The 18,399-nt window shown below is 35.5% G+C and overlaps 1 protein-coding gene across 3 annotated transcripts in view; it reads right to left on the reverse strand.

Annotated features, from left to right (window-relative positions):
* The window catches only part of SIPA1L2 (signal induced proliferation associated 1 like 2), a 138,902-nt gene that overhangs the window by 72,505 nt on the left and 47,998 nt on the right, over positions 1-18,399 (reverse strand). For all 3 annotated transcript variants that reach the window (XM_042811139.1, XM_042811135.1, XM_042811126.1), the window contains exons 3-5: positions 8,755-10,462; positions 2,926-3,059; positions 581-769 (exon numbers count right to left, since the gene is read on the reverse strand). In XM_042811139.1, the coding sequence (XP_042667073.1) occupies positions 581-769; positions 2,926-3,059; positions 8,755-10,219 (1,788 nt within the window). In that variant the 5' untranslated portion in view covers positions 10,220-10,462. The remainder of the gene's footprint in view (positions 1-580; positions 770-2,925; positions 3,060-8,754; positions 10,463-18,399) is intronic.

The raw sequence follows: 18,399 nt of genomic DNA on the forward strand, positions 1-18,399 counted from the left end.
GGAAAATGGTGATTATTTCATTACTGGTGCAGTTAATTAATTACATAGTCTCAATTATAATTTCCATTGTTTGAACCAAGAAAGATTCTATTCAATCTACTGTAAAAGTTAATCAGAAAATTAGTGTTAAAAGAAATAAAAATTTAAGATATAGAGATATGTTATATTCTTTTGCATTCTTACCTGTAAGCAGTATTAAGGAAACATATTAGAAGTATTTTCATTTTCATACAGCATTTGTACACAGTATATACAGGGCAAAAAAAGATCATGGAAATAACTCAATACAGACATTAGAAGTTTAGTTATAATCCCACTTACTGGTCTAAAGAGGATTGCAATAGCCTAATCATTTTTCTCAAGCTGTAACATATTTAAAATAATTTATTTAGAAAAGTTAACCTCATTTTGTCAATAGAAATGCAGAGCTCATAAGTAAATATTGCCAAAATAAAAAATGTGACTGATCTGCATTACAGATCCAGGCTTATCAATATTATCTGCAAAATATTTTAAATCCCCACTGCCACAAATACATTCTAATTGAATTATCTTTAAATAAAAGTCACACGTTACATACCCCTTGCTCATCCAATTTAAGTAGTTGTTCAGGTACTTTGGGTGAGTTGGATGCTTGCCTCAGGCACTGAATGCTCAGCTCTGGTATTACATATTCTAGTACTTCTTTGAGAGGCAGACCTCTTGCTGTGCCATGCCTTGCAGTAGATGGTATAGCATCTTCTAAAATTGCTCCTCTAAGTGTAGTAAGCTTCAATAAAGATACAAAGCATTTTTAATTATAATACTAGAAAGAATTTTAGATACTGTGTTCAGGTTTTACAAAAAGCATGAAACAAAGTATGAAGAAAAATATCAATGTATTCAATTTTCTTAAATGAGTAAAAAGATTGCTAGATAACTTTTAAAGAGGACACAGGCTCTTATTATCTCAGTTATATATTTATAATCAACATGACAGGAGAAGTGACTGCTTCTTCATATGTGGAACAGATGAGTTCACAACTCACATACTGTGTTCAGTTTTAAGTCCCTGTAACAACAGGAATATTGAATTGCTCCAAAGCATGCAGAGAAGAGCAATGAAGCTGGTGAAGGGAATAGAAAACAAGAACTTATTTGAAGCAATACAGGAAATTGGGCTTGTTTAGTCTAGTGAAAAGGAACCTGAGGAGTGACTTCATTGTTTCTACAACTGCGTCAAAAGAAGCTGCAGCAAGGAGAATGCCAGTTTCCTTTCTTACATGGCAAGTGACAGGACACACAGACATGGTCTCAAGTCACAACAGGACAGGTTTAGATTGGACATTAGGAAGAATTTTTTTATGGAGAGGTTGGTTAAGTGTTAAAAGAGGCTTGCCAAGAGCAGTGGTGGAGTCCATATCTCTGGAGATATTTAAGATATCAAAACATCGCAATAAGGGAAACAGTTTAGTGATGAGACTCAGGAAGTTAAGCTGATGGTTGGAATTGGTGATCTTGATCTTCTCCAACTGAAATGCTTCTATGTTTTGTTTAAAGAGATTTACTGATGAACTTATTAACTCAGTAAAATTCTGAAGATTTATTTTTTTCTAAAATAGAATTTTAAATCACTAGGAAAGCTAAAAATCATTAATTTTAATGTCATATTACTCTAGAAAACATGGTACTTGATTGTGAGGTTGGACAGACAAGGTAAGCCACGGCTAATGGCACCTTCATTTATCTTATCCATTTTTTAAGCCATGCTAACTTGTCTTTATTGGCAAAAAGAAACATTACGTAGAAGAGAGTAACCTAAATCACTACTCTCCATAAACAGAGGCACATCTTTTTTTGGCAATGAAGGAAAAAACTAGCCATAAAAAAATCTGTTTCTGCATGTTTGTAAGAAGTGCATGAGCCCAGAGATATCAAGAACTTGTTTTAATAGTAATAAAAGGCAAGCAGTCATAAGGATAATAACATTTTGCATTTTCATGCAAATCAGACATAGTTGCTGTCATAAATAAACTATTTTTGCAAGAGACACTAATTGATTTGAAATAAAAATTAAGAGAAATGTCCTTCCATAATAATAATGAAAGCTATTCTTCCAGTTAAAGTAATTATCTTATTAACATATTAATAGAATAGAATAAAATAGTTCCACTTAGAAGTAACCTACAAAGACCGTTAAGTCCAACTGTCTAACCATTGCAAGGCTAACCAAAAGTTAAAGCAGACAGTTGAGGGTATTATCCTTGAACTCTTTTGAATCTGTCAGGCCTGGGGCATCAGCCACCTCACTGTGAAGGCCGTTTCAGTATTTCACTTCTTAATACCCTTGACGCAACCTTCTGCCAGTCACACACATCCTATCATCGGTTACCCCTGAGAAGGAGAAGAGAGCAGCACTTCTCCATTTCTCTTCCTTAGGAAGTTGTAAAGTTCTTTCCACAAATTATTTGAAGTGCATAAAGCACGGCTCACAGAAAAAAAAAAGCTTCTAAGAAAATAGTTTGAAATAGAATACTCAAAAGTACACTTAAGTTTTAGTACTCACTTTCATATTTTTCCCCCTCTCTTTTCCCCTGCATTTCTTAAAAATTTTTTCCAATCCTTAGAAGCATAACATTTATCAGTTTGGTCCAAATTTGCCCACAGGTTTTTTCTTATTACCTGATTCCCTGTTTACCTCTTGCAGATATATTAATTTCAGCCAACTTACCTCCTTTTGGATGCCTATCTAAAAATAAAAATTGTATGTAGCAGTGAAGAGAAGAACTTCGATCTAGGTAGCGACTACATTTACTAACAGTACAAGAAACATTACTTTCCCAATAACGGATTTACTTTCCAAGTTAGCAAACAACTAGCACCCTAAGTTCTAAGTCAGCTTTCCTCTGCAGAATTACTGAAATAATATTACCAAAATAATATTACCTCACTTGTTCTGAAAACTATACGATAGTTGAACTGAGATCCTTCTTTCTCCTTAGCATCTTCAACCTTCTCTCTCCGGATGCTGACTGCTACAGGTCCAAGATTTTCATCTATTCCAAAGTAGTTCTGATGCTCTTTTGCACAAAATTAAATGAAGAAAGAAGAGAATAATGAAGTGTGAATCTCCCAGAAAACGTTCAAACTACATTAAAAAATTTTGCACCAAAAGAAGTACTGTTTCTAATTGAGTGCAGTGATTTGTAAATACATTGGGTGTACTCCGTACTTACTGTACAGTAAGCATGTAAGTCACAAAATATGAACTCTAATTAGTAGAATGATACCTCATCACACAACCCATAATTAAGTTCAACTTCTGACACCGAAATAGTTATTTTTTTACATGACACTGTAAGAAACTAATTTGAAAAAACTTTATCTAGATAAAATTTCTAATAAAAGTTAGTAGTCTCCAAACAAATAAGGTACCATGTAGGTTCCTTCATTCCATTCAGTTTACTCTTATTCTTGCTTAACACTTTACATTCAGTAATTCAGTTTCAAGAAGTGAAAATTGAGACTAGTGACTCTTCAATCTTTGTGTAAAGTTAAACTGGGACTCTTAGGCCCTAATCAGATTAAAGAAAAAATTATAATGGAAGCCAATAAAAAGATGCTTGGGAATAGTGTGAATAGATCTACTAAATGCAAACAGCATATCACCAAACCAATTGCTTTCTACAATGAGATAACTAGTTTTGTGGATGAAGATGCAGCAGTGAATGCCAACAACATGTATTTTTGCAATGCTTTTGATAGCCTTCCATAGTATCTGTGTATGTAAACTGAAAAGACTTGCTTTGGACATAGAAGTTACAAAGTAGACAAAGTAACTGGACAACTGTCCTAAAATGATTCTGATAAGCAATATAAATTCCATTTAGTGGCCAGTTGCTAAAGGAGTTGTATCAAAATTGATAGTAGACAGGAGCTGCTTCTGTTTAATACCCTTTCTTAAAGATTTGAAGGATGGGATGGAATTTCACAAGCAAGTCTAAATTCAAGGGAAAGAGTTCATGTATAGGAGGTTATAGCTGCATTTCTGAGGGACCTCAGCAGTCTAAGAACACAAAGACTGACACAGACCTGCATTTCAGACAGAGAAAGGTCATGAAATGGCATGGGCTTGGGACAAACTATTTCAGAAGCTGGCTCTGGCCCAGGTGAGCACTAAGTTCCACAGCAGTCAGCAGAACAGCCTGGTAGGAACGAAGGCTAAGCACACTCCAGGCTGTGCTAGTCGGAATATTCTAGTAGGTCAAAAGAAAAGATTATTCCTCTTTATCTGACACTTTTGAGACCACACATGCAATGTTGTCACCGTCTGTCCAAAACTGGATACAAATACAACAGACAATTAGAAAGAAAACTTTGAAGACAACAGGAAGTTGGAGCATGTAACAGACGAACCGAAGCTTGAAGATGAATTTTCACAGCCTTAAGAAGAGTACAAGGAGAGCAATTGTCTCATCCCACCACCTGAAGGAGAGCAACAGTAAAGGGAGAACCAGACTCTTCTCCAAGGTAAGAAAGAAAGGACAAGATTCCTCAGTTACAAAATGCTGCTCCCCATAATGGAGAATCAAACCAAGGAGCAGGATGCCAGTAGAGTTTGTGAAATCTCTATTTCTGAAAATACAATGAATCTAGAGAGACAAGGTTCTGAACAGGTTGCTCAGAATCTACTTTTAAAGGTGGCTTTTAATAGCAAATTGGACTGATGATCTTTGGAATTTTCCCCCAAACAGGTTTATGCTATAACTCTAGGTTTTAAATAGCAACGATGCAGTAGATTAATTTGTTCTTTTAAGATTACCTACATTAAACTAGTTCGATGAATGAATAAGAAAGTTTTCAGAAATGAATAAGGAAGTTTTCACAAAATTTCTTTTGCAGGGAAGTCACCCCAGAGATCCCACGCTTGGAATGGATACAAAAAGATAAAGTTATCTCTAATTACGTAAATGACAGACTTATTTGTCAAATCAATTTTAAATTATACTTCCAGTAATTTTGCAAAGATCTGTCTATAAAGTGGTGGTTACAGTCCATCTCCCACTGGAAAGAAAACGAGTAGCAGCACATTATAGACAGAAAAATTTTTTTTCAAGGAACACCTGGGATCAAAAAGGCACAGACAAACCCATTCTTTCATGCTCACCAGCTACGCTACATTCTTCTCTCCATCTCCATCCTGGCCATTATATCTGCATGGATTAATTATGGCTCATACTTCATAGTGTTAAGTCAAAACTTCGAATTTCAATTAGTAAACTTAATGAATCAGTGGAACAAGATTGTACAGATTATAAAAATATTAATTTGTGTGTGCATGAGAGAATAAAATTCATAGGTCAAACATTCTGAACAACATAACTCCCCACAGCTGCTTAGTCGGGCTTTGACAAGGGGTGAACTTAATTTGTATAGCGCTCTGTTTCGAGGTAGAGAAAACTGTATTCCACATTTACCAGGCACCTTGGCAGCTATATTACTGAGCAGAAAAATGCAAGCTTGGCAGATATGTTGTACAAGATGTTAGTGGATAAGAGAAAAAAATTAAAATGTTATGAATGTATATATTTCAATGTTTAGAGTCAGTATTTTTAATTGTAAGTGTTGTTTTGTTTCTTAGTTTTTTAATCTCAAGCTACAAACTCTTTAAGCTCACTAATTTATTTACGTTGAATTAAAAGTATCTTTTTGAAATGAAAGAGGAAAATGCTATTTTCTAGCTGTTTGAAGAGAGACAGTAAATACTCTATCTGTCATTTCGAGGAACAGATGTCAACATTCCTTCTTACATGAAGGTCTTATAGAACTCTGAGTTAATACCAAAAGTTTGCTAAGCCTGCACGTTTCTTTTAAGACATTTTTTCCACTTCGATATCAGTCCATAAATCCAACAATTGTAAAAACTGTTAGCAAGAATCCCACAAATAAAAAGCATAGTAATAACAGTCAAGTCTTGAGGTATTATGAGGATAATCACACAAAAGGAAAAGGACAACTCAATGACAATAACAGCATGCTTCAATTATCCTTTTTTTAAAAAATCAACACAATTTTTTCCCCCCCTCTTATCTCAGTCCATCACACAAAATTGTAGTTCACTGAAGGACACAATTAATAAATCAAAACCATTAGATAAAATAAGATGTTCTAGCTTTTGATAACCTTAACTGGAAACTGAAGATATTTTTCATAAACATTAACGTATTTTACATCAGTCTTGTTGGATTTGATTTTAACAATAGTTACAATGCTTATAAATATGCAATATAAAACTACAGCTCATTTCAGAAGATTGAATTCCAAATCTTTCATTTCTTCAAAGGGAATGGAATAATTAGTGCTACACATGCCCGGGTGTTTCTTCAATGCATCTTAAAACAGAAATAAAACTCGTATGCTGACAAGTGCCAATTATAAAACTGTGAATTAAATCACATATGCAGAAATTGTTTCTCTATCACAGATATGTTATTGAAGGCAAAGAAAATCAGTAGCATTACATATGTCTCTACATGCAAGTGACTATTTGCTACATTTTTCATTTCATCCTTCCATAATTATTTTGCTAAATTCAACTGTGTTATTAAATCTACAATTCACTGAACAATCAGCTAGGATAACTCAGTGTCACAGAATAGGATCAAGTCTCGGTACGCATATAAATGTCATTTTTTCTTACACAGGAAATCAGCACAACAGCAAGACATTTGGGCGCTGAAAAATACCTGTTTTATATCCTCTACGTGCTTTTTTTTTTTTAGGTAAAACTGCACTCAGCGGGAGGTAATCTGGAGATTCCACACATGCCTGATCCCCTCAGATAGCAGATACCGAAAACTGAGTTTTTGCTATGTGTGCCCTGACTTGCTTATTCTTTTACTCCTAAGAGTTATCAAATAAAGGTTTCTCTTCTACAGCTTCTGTTACTGTTCCATGGAAACTTAATACGGGAGAGGGCATGGCATATATATGATTTTAAGGGTGAAACTGCAACAGTTTCTTCCTGAATACTAAATGTATCATGGTATTTACTTCTGAAGAACATTACCCACAGAGCACTTAGTAACAAGGACATTAACAATTCACATTCACTAGTATTACACCATATGGAGTACAATTCTCAGATACTATTTAAGTTTTCAATATTACACTAACATAAATATACTTTATTTTTAATCAAGAGATCATTCATCATCAGAACATTAGTTACTTAAAAACAACTTCACTTGCATCAGCTTTCAAGAAAAAACATTAACTTTGTTTCAGGTATCTTAAAGTGCTTTCTCTTTGTATTTTCTTTCTTCTTCCAACACTGTTTTTATTGCAAAAACAAAAACGTTCAGCTCTTTGGAACCTTTATTTAACATCTCCACTGCAAAAGAATTTCACAAACAAGTCATCTTTTATTTGGCTTAGTCCTTGTCTTTTTTTCTTTCTTCCTACTATACCATAACATTTCTCCATTGACAATTATTTCTGTCTATGCCAATCCTCTCTTCTGCCTTTCAAATAATACACACTACCCTCACAAGTTTCCCTTCATTCTCTTCCACTCTAACTCCCTCAGCACTTTTCGGTCCATTGAAACCTGCCTAGCACAGAAGCCATTTTGAATGCTTGAATTTACTGCCCATCCTTGCTTAGCTATGTGCCTTTTTCTTCCTCATACATGACAGTTCTAGATTTTTCCCTCCTTTTCTTTTAAATACACTGTTTTTACAATCTGTATGTCCTAGGCTTCCACCATGTTATTAAACCTCACTGGACTTTCTTTTGAGTCTCTCATGAAGGGTCACAGGAGTAAGGAGTACAGGAAGGAATACAGTATAGAGCTTATTTCCTGCTGTTCAAATACAGTTAGAAGACAAAGGAAAAATGATTTCAGGAAGTCTTAGGTTTGGGTGTCTGTTCTTTTTTTGTTTGTTTGTTTTGCTTTTTGTTCTTTGTTTTGTTCCTTTTTTTCCATTCTTTTAATAGCAGCAAAAAGATTGAGCGGGAACTCATAACAGATAGGCCAGAGAGTATTTCGGGTTTCTGCCTCTCAAAAAAACAGGGATTAAAACACACTGAGAGCAAGGCAGTGCTGAATACAGAGAGCCAAAGCAGATCAGAGTGGAAACCTCCTCTCCGAATAACAATTCAAGCCAAGTTAGTTACTCTACTGAGAAGAGCACCCTGCTACTTTGCAGTTTGATGATACCCAAAAGAGTAAAAGGACAGGAGAAAAGCATACAACAATCTTCTTAAGGCTCAAAAATTAAATACTGTCAACAGCTCTGCGTTTAATCAGCATACATATGTATGCACAGTAAACACCCTAGAGACACAAGAAGACAGTTTAATTTAGAAGGCAGTCATGAGCTTTGATAATGAAATGTTTTCTTCTGGAAACACCTTTTAGGAAATAATGATTTCCATTCTGAGTATTGGTATTTCCACAGCTTTTTCTGGGTATAAAACTGATCTTTTCTTCCTGCCCTTGAAGAAAGTCTTGGAACAGACAAGTTACTTCATCTACCAATTTAAGTGATCCAACACTTAGCGAATTTAGGCAAGTACTGCATATCTTTACACATAAGCCACTGGACTCTTGCTTACCCATAGGGAAATATTAAGAGGCTTAACTTTAGTAGCACATTTCAAGATCCCCAGTAATACTTAGGTCTTCCCATAGAGAAGATTTATTTTTTTTTTTTCCTAAGCAAGTAAAATCTAATCCATGGTTTGAGACATGCACGCATTAGAAGAAATTACCTTTTCCATAGAAGAATTTGCGGTAATAATACGCTCCAAGATCAATGTGTTCTATGATGTAACGCTTCACTTTCTCTCTGTGAATCGACTGGTTTTCTCTTGGTACCTCTAGCACTGAAACACCAGCATTTGTGCAATGGGAACTCAGAGACGACTCAAAAGAACAACTTTCACCTGAAGAAAAAGATGCTGAATTTGCCCTGGAAAGTGCAATCCGTCTGTCTCCTTCCCCACCAGTTTCATTCCTGAAGTAAGGACAACTTAATACCAAGTCATTACTTTTCCCATCACCCTCATCAGCATCTAAGTTCTCTTTTGAATTGAGATCTTCTTTGCTTCCCAAAGGCGATTCACAGTTTCCCGTTTGGCCTGCTGGCATCTGAGTTTGTGATGCAGCTGAAGCCCCAGTGGTTATATTTTTCCTTTTTCCCACATTTACTCTGGTAGCCATTGCTTCATTTATGTTAAACAAAATGCTCTGGACATCGTAATGTGCAAAACACTTCTGACAGTTCCAAGAGCGAACATTTCTGTCGAGTCTATCATCCAGATCAGAAGAAAACTTAAAAGTCTCATGTTCACTTTTAACTGTTCGTAATTTTCTAAATAGAGACGTTTCTACCGTTTCTGATTTTAGTCTCCTCTTGAAAGATTTCTCCCTTTCTCGACCAATAAGCAGGGCACTATCCATATAATCCAAGCCAGAAATCCTGACAAATTCTCCCCTGGAAATCTGTGCAGCAGCGTGTAGACTTGGAGAAACTGAAGGATCACAGTGGAAAAACTCAGGAAATCCAAAAGGAGCAAGGGCTTTATGTTCAAAATTTTCCACTCTGTATCCTCTTAGCATTGCAAAAAAATTTTCTCCAGACAATCCTTGCCTGTCAATTGAAGAAGTACTGCCATATTCTCTATGAAGTGCTGCTCCAGTATTTGGGTTGACAGCATTCTGGTCTAAAACATCTTCAGCATCAATATCACTTATTGTCACATCGCTGTTGCTTCTCTGCCTTATGGGATGAAGTCCCCTTTGAGGTGAATGAACAAAAAGATCCCCAATAGAGTATTTTCCCTCTGCAAATTCCAGTTCCAGCTCTTCTTGCTGCCCTTCATTTTGATCATTTTGTCCATTTGGATGTACTGATCCAACGCTTTCATAACTAGCTGGTGGTCTGTTTTCCCAAGCAGCTTTACTCAGCTCTTTAGAGCAATCCTTTTTAGGGGGCCATTCAGATACCCTTGCTCGAACACCCATTTTAGGCACAGCTGGTGTACCATTCGATTGACTACTCTCAGATTTGCTAGATGCATTTGAAGGAACAGGAGGACCCATGCTACCATTCAAAGCCTTAAGTTTTCTAGCAAAATAATCATCAGATTGCATGCTTCTTGAAGACTCCCTGAACTTTGAAGAAGTTCTGCTGATTTTGTGCTTATCTTCTTGCAAAGACCTTTGATCACTCATGTCCAGTCAGTGGGAGGGGAACCACTTAAGTCACATAAATGTACTGTTAGTTTTATTATTACATTGTTTTTTCACGGGCCAGTAAACCCCAAAGTAAATACACAGTTACAGTCTTCCCACAAGAGTAAGTAGAACTCTCAGTGTCCCATTTTTGTCCAACTTCTGCCAGGAGAGCAATCTTAAAACATTTCCTTCCGTTCAGATGCATTCAGTTCAGTATTAATCCAGTCAAATGTTTTTTATCTGTTTAGAAAAGAAATGAAAACAAAGCGTATTAAAATGTTTATAGTCAACAATGGTAAGCTTTCAGTGTTGTTTGTATACATACTATCACCCATGAAACTGAAACTAATGAGAATGTTTCTTGTGGTTTTATATGCTCTGACACTTAAAACACAATAAATGCAAAAATTCCAGTTTCCTATATGATCCCCACAGGATGTGAGTAGTTTGGACTTGCACACCTGTTCAGTGGCCAACCAGTACATGTACACTGTCTAGCCAGCTGACAGGTTCTGACAAACATATCAGCTACGTACAATTCTGTCCTTTTCTTCCCTCCCCCCAGTACTGACAGTAATACTAGATGCCTAATCTCTACTTAATCACTGTTTTTCACACAACATGAGAGTACAGTCATCTCCAAGACATCTTTTTAATGTTTGCTTGAGACTGATTAATATAGGAATTACTGAGGCAAGAGTAGTAAAAATGTAAGTAAAATATATGAAAACAGATAGGACAATAGACAAATCAAAATTTTCCATTTAAAAGAGCATTTTAAGAATTAGTAAATTTTCTATGATAACTCAGTGAATAAATGTATTTTTCCCCCTCTCCCAACAGATTTCCTTATGCTCCTTTACTTAGAGTGCAAAACAGCTTTGTTTGTTACATTAACATTCCACTAGCTGGAAATGTGGATCGTTAATGTAGTTACTATACTAGAGAACACATCTGTTGCCTTCCATAAACCAGACAAGAGACTAGCCCTATTGATAAGTTTTAAATTACTTACAAATTTGGAATTTCTAGGACAAATATATATATATATCTTTAAAAACTTTAATGACCTCAAAGAAGATTATAACTCATGCTGTGAAGATTTATTCACAAGCAGAGCACATACTTTAATGCATCACATAAAACTAGACTAACAAACATACATGCCTTTATGAGACTTAAAGCCAGGTCAAATTAGACCGAAATATGAATTCGCCACTTACTTCAGTTAAGATAAGAGATAATGAGAGGAGCTCAGAAAATGATTTCTTTTTCTCCCTATATTTAATGCCACAGAAACTCCCAAGAGGAAAAAAAAAAAAAAAAAAAAAAAAAAAAAAAAAAAGTGTGAGGCAGGGAGGAAAAAGATAAATTTGAAATAAAAGTTCAGAGTATTTTTTTTCTGGTTGTCAGAAAAAAGAAAAAGAAACAACATAAAGATGCATTTCATACAGCAAACTTGAAGAGTCTGCTAAAAATGAGTCAATAAACACAAGCTAGCATCATGAATATGATGGTTTCTATGCAACTCATTGTTACTGCTATCTATATCCAAAGATATGTTTATATATTGCAACTTTAACTACATATGAATTCCTCAAAACTTGTTTGATGGCTAACTACATTAAGTAAAATAAAGTTCTGGTTTTCTTACCAGACTCCAAAAATTCTATTCATTAACTTGTTTGGAAAAACAATTGTTCAGAAAAAATAGGTAGGATTTTTAAACACAGACTTATAATAATACAACATAAAAAGAAAAGTACCCATCAACATACTTAGCATTTTTGTGGCACAACTAATATTGTAGTGGTGAGATACATTAAAACTTCCGTGAGATTCACATTAACATGAACAGCTGACAGCATTTTTAGTTTTTTATACAAAATATTTATTGGAAGTGTTCTTTATATGAATAGTAAAGTTTTCACATTAAGTCAACTTTACCAAATAAAAAACAATGAAAGAAGACTAAGCTACTCCAGAATCATCTTTCTAATTATGCAAGAAAAAGAAGTACTGAGAATAAATAGAGTGCAATTTTTCATATCAGGAAGAATATTTAGCTTCTTACTGAAGATTAATTTTTTTAATTATAGAGAATCACTTCTTCTAGACTTCTTGTCTTTTCCTACACAAATCCATTCACAGAAGTTGCTACTCTGTGAAATTACTTTTAATAAAAAATAAGCTCTTACAAAATGGAAAAATACATGTAAGGCCAATACTGTTTATCCTACAAAAATTCAATTCTTTTCTTCCCTTCTGTTAACTTCTTTCCATGATACGCATTTGTGCAAAAGTTGTGAATTGGGACAGGAATGTAACTGTAGGTCAAAATTGAATTGGATATGAAGTGGTGGGAGGCAAAAAGGGGTAGTAACAAATAGACTACCACCCTAGTTATTTTGAATCCAAATCCATAGTGTAATTTTACCATTTAGTCTCACAAAGTGCTCTATTTGCAAATAGCAGGAAAGAACCCAGAGGCAAGACAATCTTTCCTGGTAGTGTTGCCTTAAACACTTCATGTAGCATGGCCTGAGCATTTTAATTAAAGGTACTTTACAAAAGGTAACATTTAAAGAGTACTATTCTTCTTTACAGAGCAAAGCTGGAAAGACAGAAGAAGAAATGCCTGTTTTAGAATTCGTGGTTGGCATTTTATTGAAAATTTGATCACATCTTCAAATACTAATATTTGTTTCCTAGATATACTAGGAAACTTAAACAAAAAAAAAAAAGTTGGCATAATAGATAAAATCTGCCTGTTTTAAATGTAAAATGTGTGTTATAGCACTGATCATTTCTGTAAATTTCCATAACTTAGCACAATAGCATGCTTTGATTGACAGCTGGTCGATGGTGATTAAGCTATCCTGTACTTGTTATTTTTAATGGTTTTCTCTCTCCATAATAAGAATTGAGCAACTCACAAGCATCTAGAGATGACGTTGATACTGATATAAACTTATTTTATTTGGTAAATGTAATGAATTATCACTTCCACCAAGAATGCTGTCAGTAAGATCATGAGTACTCGCTTGTCCCATTTCCTTCAAAATCTTCAAGTCTTTCTCTTCTCATTTTATGACTTAAGAACGGAATCACTAACAGGCAAGTCAGAAGATAAAAAGCTCCATGCTGCCTACCCTGCTGTTGTCCTCTTGCCAACTCTTCCCACTAAGGCTGCTGGATGTTATGCAAATAACCTCAGTTCCTTCCACACTGCTACAAAGACTTCCTTCTGAGCTCAATACAGCAGCCGGTTTGTTAGCCACAGTTACAGTTCTTTAAAATGGAATGTTTCCAAGTTTTCTGGGGACCTGGATATATGCCCACAGACGCTCCTGTGCCAGTAGCAGAGCAATGAATAAGAACTGTACTACTGCTCTATCCTGTCAAAAGGAGGTTGTTTGGTAACCCTGCCTCATGTCAGCCTCGATAGACGGAAATGAATTATTTAAGAAGTCTTTCTGTAACCATTTTGTTGATCAAGAATTTGGAAATCTGCCCCTATTATTATGTAATGTTATCATCCTAAAAAGGACACATAATTTGGATGAAAGCATTAATCTCTGCTATTCATCAAGATGACAATTCTACAAATCATGACTCTCAAGATCTACTAATCTTAAAAAATGGGAAGTGCAATTTGATAAAATAGGAGTGTGGGAAGAAAGAAGATACAAAAAGCTGAAGACATAATTTGTATTCACATAATTCTAAGCAACATTTTATGTGTGCTCAGTTTCTGCTTAGTTTCCACTCTTTAAAGAAATACATGGAAATATAGTATTCTCCCTCTCTTTTTTTTTTTTTTTTTTTTTGCCACTATTGCAAAGTAGCAGCTACACAACAGCTACTTTATGGAAATTTAAAGCAAGTCTGCAAGAAAATTCTGTTCAATGAAAATGAACAAAGCAAAGGAGAAACGTACGTAGTTTTCCAGCTACCGATATTTTCAAAAATTCTGAACATAACCCACTGAACATATCTGATCCAAACTATTATTTCCTAAAACTAATCCAGGAAAAAAAACAGTACGTTTTCAAAACAAGAAAATTCACATAAAAATATTTTTAGTATACATATTAAAGGCATTTATTTCTTAACCCTGCAGCCTAATTCCAAGTTGATTCTGAAATCAGAATTACCCAATTGTCATTAGCAAAATAAGGGCTATGCTTGGATTTCAAGCATGTGTCCGAGGTAGAAAATTCTGGTCACACAGAACTGTGATCTCATACCATATGACAGTTGACTACGATATCACAGGAGAACTATTACTTAAGATTGGAATATGAAAAAGGAAGATGAGCTCTTCAGGCATTTGTTTTCATGCAAATGTCTCTAGAAAGCCATGATATTTAAGAATAATTGTCTTTAAATAGAACATTTCTTTCAAAGTTTTCTATGAGGCACAGTGAATATTAAAGGATGACACTAACTATAATTGAGCTGCTTATTCAGATTGCAGCTGTGCAAAATGGTTTGGAAATAATAAAATGAACAAATTATGAGCACAGTTCATGAAAAAGTGATTCAAGTTATAATATACCAAATTTACAATTAAAGCTATAACTACTAGAGTATAAATGGTTACTTCTCATACGAATATTTCAGACACTTGATTAATATGCAGACATAGATAAGAGACAGAGGAAAGATGGGAAGTTCTTCATTTGACTACAGGAAATACATCTGAGTCGCTATGTAGTGAATATTTGCTGCACACTTCCTTAGTTGCTTTGCCTTTCCTTACAATTATCATAATTATTGCAAGAGAAAAGTAAAAGAAGAAAGTTACAAGAAACCCTTGTTGAAATGATAGAGTTACAGAAATATATTTTCCTACAGAATAATCAACCAACAATCATATCACAGCTTAAATTATTTAGGATAGTGTGGCAGGGTTGAGAGGGGAAAATAATAACTAAGAATGACAACAGCGTACATGGTTCTCAATACCAGTACAAGAGCACCGCATTTCTAGTCAAGGCAGTACAGTTGCATGACTTTGGAACACATACAAGATTCATAGAACCATATAATAGCTTAGGTTGGAGGGGATCTTAAATAACATCCAGTCCCAATTACCTGCCATGGGCAGGGCTGCCACTCACCAGCTCAGGCTGCCCAGAGTCCCATCCAACCTGGCCTTAAACACCTCTAGGAATAGGGCATCTAGAGCTTCTCTGGACAGCCTGCGCCAGTGCCTCTGCACCCTCTAAGTAAAGAATTTCTTCCTAACATCTAATTTTAATACCCACTCTTTTAATTTAAAACTGTTCTTCCTCATCCTATCACTACCTGCCCATGTAAAAAGTCAATCTTCCCTCCATCTTATAAGCTCCCTTAAGGAAGGCAACAACAAAGTCTCATTGAAGCCTCCTCTTCTTCAAAGAGAGTAAGCTCCCTCAACCTTTTTATGTGAGAGTAACACTTCAGCCCCCGATCATCTGCACAGTTTTCTTCTGTACCCACTCCACATCTTTCTTGTGCTGGGGATCCCAGGCCTGGACAACGTACTCCAGATAGGGCTTCACAGAGATAATCACATACCTTTTCCCTACTCTTTCTATGTAGCCCAGGATACAGCTGATCTTCTGTGCGGCAATCACACACTGTTGGTTCATGTCAAGCTTTTCATCCTCCAGGATGCCCAAGCTGTCCCTCTGCAGGGCTACCCTCAGTGAATTCTTCACGGTCTGTGCACATACCTGGGTTTGTCCCAGTCCAAGTGCAACATCTGGCACTTGGCCTCATTGAACCTCACTCAGTTCTCATGGCCCCACTATTCAGGCCAGTCCAGGTCCCTCTAGATGGCATCCCTTCCTTCTATTGTATTAAGTATACCAGTCGGTTTGGTATCATCTGCAAGCTCGCTGAGGGTGTACTCAATCCCACTATCCAAGCCACTGATAAAGATGATGAAGAGCATTGGTCCCAAGACAGATCCTTGGGGGACACCCACTCATGACCGATCTCTATCCGGACAAAGATCCACTGGTGTAAATCATAACAACAAAGTACACCTATCAACATATCTTCTATTACTTTCATTACCTATCAACATATCTTCTATTACTTTCATTGAATATTCATTTCTTAAATATTAAAGATCAATTGATAGTTTCACTGAAAAACATCATTCAAGATTTTCAATCAAGCAACCTAGGTGATCTCTCAGTGAACATCAATGTTCAAAGGGCAACAAAGCTTGTGAAGGCCAAATATGCCCCATGAAGAGAGACTGAAGGAACTGAGGCTGCTCAGCGTGGGGAAAAGGAGGCTGAGGGGAGATCTTATTGCTCTCTTCCAGTATCTGTACGGTGCTTACAGTGAGAGTAGGATTGGTCTCATCTCACTGATGACATTTGACAGGACAAGGGGAAATGGCCTTAAGTTGTTCCAGGGCGAGTTTAGGTTGGATATCAGAAAACACTTCTTTCCAGAAAGGGTTGTTAAGCACTGGAATAGGTTCCCCAGGGAGGTGGTTGTTTAAAAACCATTTGGATGTGGTGCTCAGGGACATGATTTTGCAGAGGGTTGTTAGAGTTAGGGTAGTATGCTCAGGTCATGAGGTCAAGGTTGGACTCGATCTTTAAGGTCTTTTCTAACCTGACTAATTCTGTGATTTTATGTTTTTATCTACAGCCATTAATGACTAAAATATTAATGTCACTGATCTTAAAGTGTCTTAGAAATCATTTTCCATCTGATGTTTTATCATTACATTTTCTTAAAACACCAACATCAATATTCTATTGTTCCACTAGCATAAGTTTTGAAACAAAGACGCATAAAGGTTAATTCAATTTCCAAAACAAACCGGAAAGCCTGCTATTCTTACAGTTCTATTAAAGACTGTTCAGTTATGCAACTTATGCAGAGTTTAACTATAAAATTCAAACTGGGATTACACATAGCTCACGTAGAACCATGCAAAGTAGCAGAGTGAAATCACAATTGTGTTGAAATCAAAAGCAAATGATCACTAACAAGCACACTAAGAGTCTTTGAACTCTTCACATTCAGTTGCATTATTTTTAACTTAAATTGTGTAACCTCACAAAAATACAGTAAGGCCTACAACATAATGCTATTAATGAAGTAAAGAGGAAATGTCTTAATATTAAATTCTTTTAATTCTTCTAGGGAAGAGTTGAAAGTACATCTACCAGCACTGACCACTTTGTATCCCATGAGAAAGAATAAAGAAGAAAAGAACACAAACACTAAACTCTTCACAGAATATTGTTAACCAAAACATTATTTTTTTTTTTTTGGCAGTGTGAATCTTTAATCGCAAATAGAATCTACTTACATGTCAGTCAAGTTTTTCTATCAGTACAAATTTTAAATAAACAGAAATCACCAAAGAGTCTTTGTTCCCTTTCTTCTTTCCATTCATGAATCTACATGTCAAAGTACAGGGGAAAAAAAAAAAACCTCTGCTTACCGAACATTAAATAATCTATTTTCTACAGGGAGACTAAAATGACATCTGGAACACATTTTACATTTATGTATATTATCTCCTCAGGACAGAAGTATGGCAGACTAGATGACTGTAAGATATTTCCATATCTTGAAGTATTTAGGCATACTTATCTCTCTGCCTGCAACATTTCATAATGATTAGAATTTCCTCATAAATATCTTTATCCTTAAAAACAAACAAACAAACAAAAAAACCAGTAATACAGAATATTTACTTCCGGTTTTTATTTTTGGGGTTTTTGTTTTGTTTTGTGAATGAAGATTCTTTAATACATAATGATACAGATACAAACCAGAAATATCAGACAGCAGATAATTCAGGTAAATTTTGTATAATACTTCACAGAGCCAGTGTAGTTAAAGAGCTTCCAAAATAGAAGTAAAAAGCTGCTTTTATGGCATGTATTTTGCCTCAATCACTAGAAATGACTTCATAAGAGAGGTCAGGCTAGAGCACGAATGATTCATCTTTTAGAAGAACTTCCAGTTACAAAACTAAAACATTTACTCCAGCTTCACTCAAAACCAGACAGAAATGGTCTCCTAAAGCAAGCAGCACAACATCAGAATCCTTCATTCCTTTGTAAAAACAATGATGTCTACAGGCTCAGAAATGGTCACATGTTCATGTTCTCCTGAATTGCCCTTTGCTGTTTGAAGGCACATATTCT

The sequence above is a fragment of the Centrocercus urophasianus genome, unplaced genomic scaffold (genome assembly GCF_019232065.1).
Source record: "Centrocercus urophasianus isolate 14NV4802_14NV808 unplaced genomic scaffold, USGS_Curo_1.0 seq_10, whole genome shotgun sequence".
Taxonomy (NCBI): domain Eukaryota; kingdom Metazoa; phylum Chordata; class Aves; order Galliformes; family Phasianidae; genus Centrocercus; species Centrocercus urophasianus.